Source organism: Benincasa hispida, chromosome 3 (assembly GCF_027475165.1).
Source record: "Benincasa hispida cultivar pf3 chromosome 3, pf3_genome.v1.1, whole genome shotgun sequence".
NCBI lineage: Eukaryota > Viridiplantae > Streptophyta > Magnoliopsida > Cucurbitales > Cucurbitaceae > Benincasa > Benincasa hispida.
Window position 1 is genome coordinate 35,912,539 of NC_143480.1, and position 3,563 is coordinate 35,916,101.

Here is a 3,563-nt window from a genome sequence, read left to right on the forward strand (position 1 = left end):
TAATGATAGAGATCAAGTCATAACGTAGTTCGTACAAAGTTTTTTTTTTTACATTTGTTAAGCGTAAAACTTCTTGAGAAACTTGCCGTTGATTGGGCCGACTCTTAGCCCGTCTTGATCAACTATCTTGTATACTCCATTTGTGTAGACTTCTTTAACGATGTAGGGCCCACCCCATTTAGATGTAAACTTATTCTCCGTATGTCTTGTCGTGATGATTGGTCTCCTTACGGCGAGCACTAGATCACCGGCTTGAAAGGATCGAGGCTTTACATGCTTATCAAAGGCTTTAGACATTCTCGCCTGGTAACATTCTAACGCTATTAAGCTTCTAATCGTTTTTCATCCAGTGTTTCCAACTCTTGGAGCCGCAGTTTGGCATTGTCCTCTATAGTCAGCCTTTCTTGCACCGCCATTCTTAGTGATCGAATTTCTCTTTCCAAAGGAAGGACAGATTCTACCCCATAAATGAGAGAGTACGAGGTGACTCCTATAGGGGTACGGTGAGTGGTACGATAAGCCCAAATCTACCCCTACCAATCTCTCTTCGATTTGGAAAATATTTTCTTCAGCAAGTTGCAAAATGTCTTGTTAAATGCCTCTGCCAACCTGTTTGCGGTGGCATTATACATAGATGACTTGTACTGCTTGAATTTGAATTTTTTACACAACCTGTCCATCAAACTGTTGGAGAATTGTCTCCCGTTATCCATCACGATCCGATGTGGAATACCGTACCGATAATTTGTATGAGTGCAAATAAAATCCACTATGTTTTCTTTCTTAGCTTCCCTTAGAGTGACAGCCTCAGCCCATCTTGAAAAGTAGTCAGTGGCTGCAAGGATGTAGGAGTGCCCTGCTGACGACTTAGGTGTTATAAGGCCGACCAGATCAAGCTCCTATGCTTCGAAAGGCCACAAGGCTATGGTTGGATGCAGAGGCTCAGGCATTTGATGAATGAAATTCGTGTGATATTGACAGGCTTCTCACTTCTTTGCATAATCCATCGAGTCCTGGATCATTCCCGGCCAATAGTAACCCATTCTTTTCAACTGGAATTATAGCTTTGGTCCAGCTTGATGCGCGCTGCATACACTGAGTGTGCTTCCTCCAAAGCCTTTGCTGACTCCTCTTTACTTAGGCATCAAAGGAAAATTCCTTCAAGGGATCGACGGTATAGGACCCCTTTATAGTAAATGAAATGTGCGGCCCTACTTCGAATCTCGGTTTTACGATGAGGGTCGTCTAGGAGCCTTCCATGCTCAAGGAAATCTATGATGGGCTGCCGCCAGTCTTCCTCGTCGGTTAGGTAGACTGATATTGCATTTGTTTCCCCATTTGCAGTCCCGAATAGAGGTAAAACCCATCTCCGACAAAACGATATATTGAGGGGCACATTATCCAAGACCGTTAAGGCAGTGGCTAGGTTTGCCAAGGCATCCGCTTTCTTGTTCTCCATCCATGAGACATGCTCCAACGTCAGACTTTCGAACTTTTCCATCAACTGGCAAGCGTAAGTGAAGTAGGGTTTCAAGTCATCATGCTTCACCTCATACTGGCATAAGAGTTGATTGATTATCAACTTTGAGTCACCAAAGATCTCTATACAAGCTACCCCAATCTCTAAGGCCATTTGGAGACCAATTATCAAGGCTTGGTATTCAACGACGTTGTTCGAGCATAACTTGGCAAGTGCGAAGCTATAAGGCAGCATGTGCTTTTCTGACAAAATGAGGACAATACCTGCCCCCATACCACTTTTTCGTGCCGCATTGTCAAAGAACATGACCCACAGCCCTGAGGTTTCTGTGAAGAGAACTTCGTCATCAGGCAAGTTTTCACTTAACTCCCAATCCGATGGAACTGGGTGATCTGCCAGAAAGTCGGTCAACGTCTGCCCTTTAACTGCCCTTTACGGTACATAAACAATGTCGTACTGTTGAAGCATGATTGCCCACTTTGCTAAACGTCCCGAGATGATTGGCCTGGATAGGACGTACTTGATGGGTTCGACTTTCGCAATTAAGTGGACTGTAAAGGCTTGCATGTAGTGCCTTAACTTATTTATGACGAAGAAGAGCGCAAGACACATCTTCTCTATAGGGGAATACTTGATCTTGACTCCATTTAGGGTCCTACTCAAGTAATAGAGAGCGCGTTCTTTTCCCTTTTCTCTTTCTTGTGCCAACAGTGCCCCCAATGATCTCTCTTACGCTACAATGTACAGTGTCAACGGCTTGCCTGCTACTAGGGCTCATAAGATAGGAGGGCTGATCAAGTACCTCTTTATGCTATCGAAAACATTTTAGCAGGCCTCATCCCATTCAAATTTCTCTCTCTTTCTCATTTGTATTTGAAATGGTTGATATCGCCTTGCCAGGTTAGAAATAAACCTCTGGATGTAGGCTAGATGTCCCTGTAAACTTCTCAACTCATGTAGATTCCTTGGTCTTGGCATCTTCTGGATGGCATCAATCATGGATTGGTCTATCTCTATCTCTCAATGTCTCATAATGAAGCCCAGAAACTTTCCTGAAGTTACGCCAAACATGCTTTGAGAGGGTTCATCTTTAACTGGTACTTTCGCAGGCGATCGAACATGGTTCTTAGATCTTTCAAATGGTCATGTCATCGCTTGGTCTTGACCACAAGGTCATCTACATAGCACTCTATATCTTTGTGCAACATATTATCAAACACCTTCTGCATGGCACATTGATAAGTAGTGCCAGCGTTCTTCAACTCGAAGGGCATTACTTTGTAGGAATATATCCCTTTTGGGGTTCAAAATGCCATCATTTCCTCGTCTGTGAGGGCCATTCGTATCTGGTTATACTCGAAAGATCCGCCCATGAAGGATAAGGCCTCATGTCCCATTGTCGCATCGACCATGATCTCTATGATGGGCAATGAAAAATCATCTTTTGGGCATGCGCTGTTTAGGTCACGAAAGTCTATGCAAACACGAAGTTGTCCATTCTTTTTTCTAACCGGGACAATGTTGGCTATCCATGCTGGATATTTAACTTCGTGAATGAACCCGGCTTCAATCAGCTTATTGACCTCAACCTTAATCTGAGGGATAAGTTCTAGCCGAAAGCGTCGTTGAGCTTGCTTAACGGGTCGACACCCCTGTTTGATCACGAGATGGTGGACTGCTACTTTTGGATCTAGTCCTGGCATCTTTTTGTATGACCAGGTGAAAACATCCATGTATTCAGTGAGCAAACTCATGTATTCGTCCTCTTCCCCTTCCGAGAGGGATACACTGATGAAAGTCAGATGTGGTTCTTCTACTGTGCCCAGATTCACTCCTTTTAGCTCGTCCACCGTGGATTGACCACCGTCCTCTAGACCTTGACATACGTCCTCCACTTCCTCTTCAACTATACGTTCTTCGGATTCTTCGGTGATGGTGATATGGTGGCACGAAAATTTGCCTTCCTCTTACTTTAAATTTCCATTCTAAGGATTGGTGAAAACGACATCGCGCCTCTTTACTTTGAGCGAGCCCTCACTTGTGTTTAGAGTAACGAAGGTCTTTATCTTCATGTGTGAGGGGA

The 3,563-nt window shown here is 44.0% G+C and overlaps 1 protein-coding gene across 1 annotated transcript; it reads right to left on the reverse strand.

The window, feature by feature from the left end:
- Positions 1 to 1,144: 1,144 nt before the first annotated feature.
- LOC150037225 (uncharacterized) lies at positions 1,145 to 2,754 on the reverse strand. The gene is made up of 2 exons (XM_090311926.1): positions 2,669 to 2,754; positions 1,145 to 1,910 (listed from the first exon to the last, which is right to left on the reverse strand). The coding sequence occupies exons 1-2, from the start codon at positions 2,752 to 2,754 to the stop codon at positions 1,145 to 1,147; spliced, it is 852 nt and encodes a 283-aa protein (XP_090168052.1).
- Positions 2,755 to 3,563: the final 809 nt, after the last annotated feature.

Coding starts and splice junctions, on each gene's coding strand:
- LOC150037225 (XM_090311926.1), bottom strand. CDS start 2,754: ATGCCCTTCGAGTTGAAGAACGCTGGCACTACTTATCAATGTGCCATG. Junction 1,911..2,668: donor ATGTTGCACAAAGATATAGA/GTGCTATGTAGA, acceptor TGTACCGTAAAG/GGCAGTTAAAGGGCAGACGT.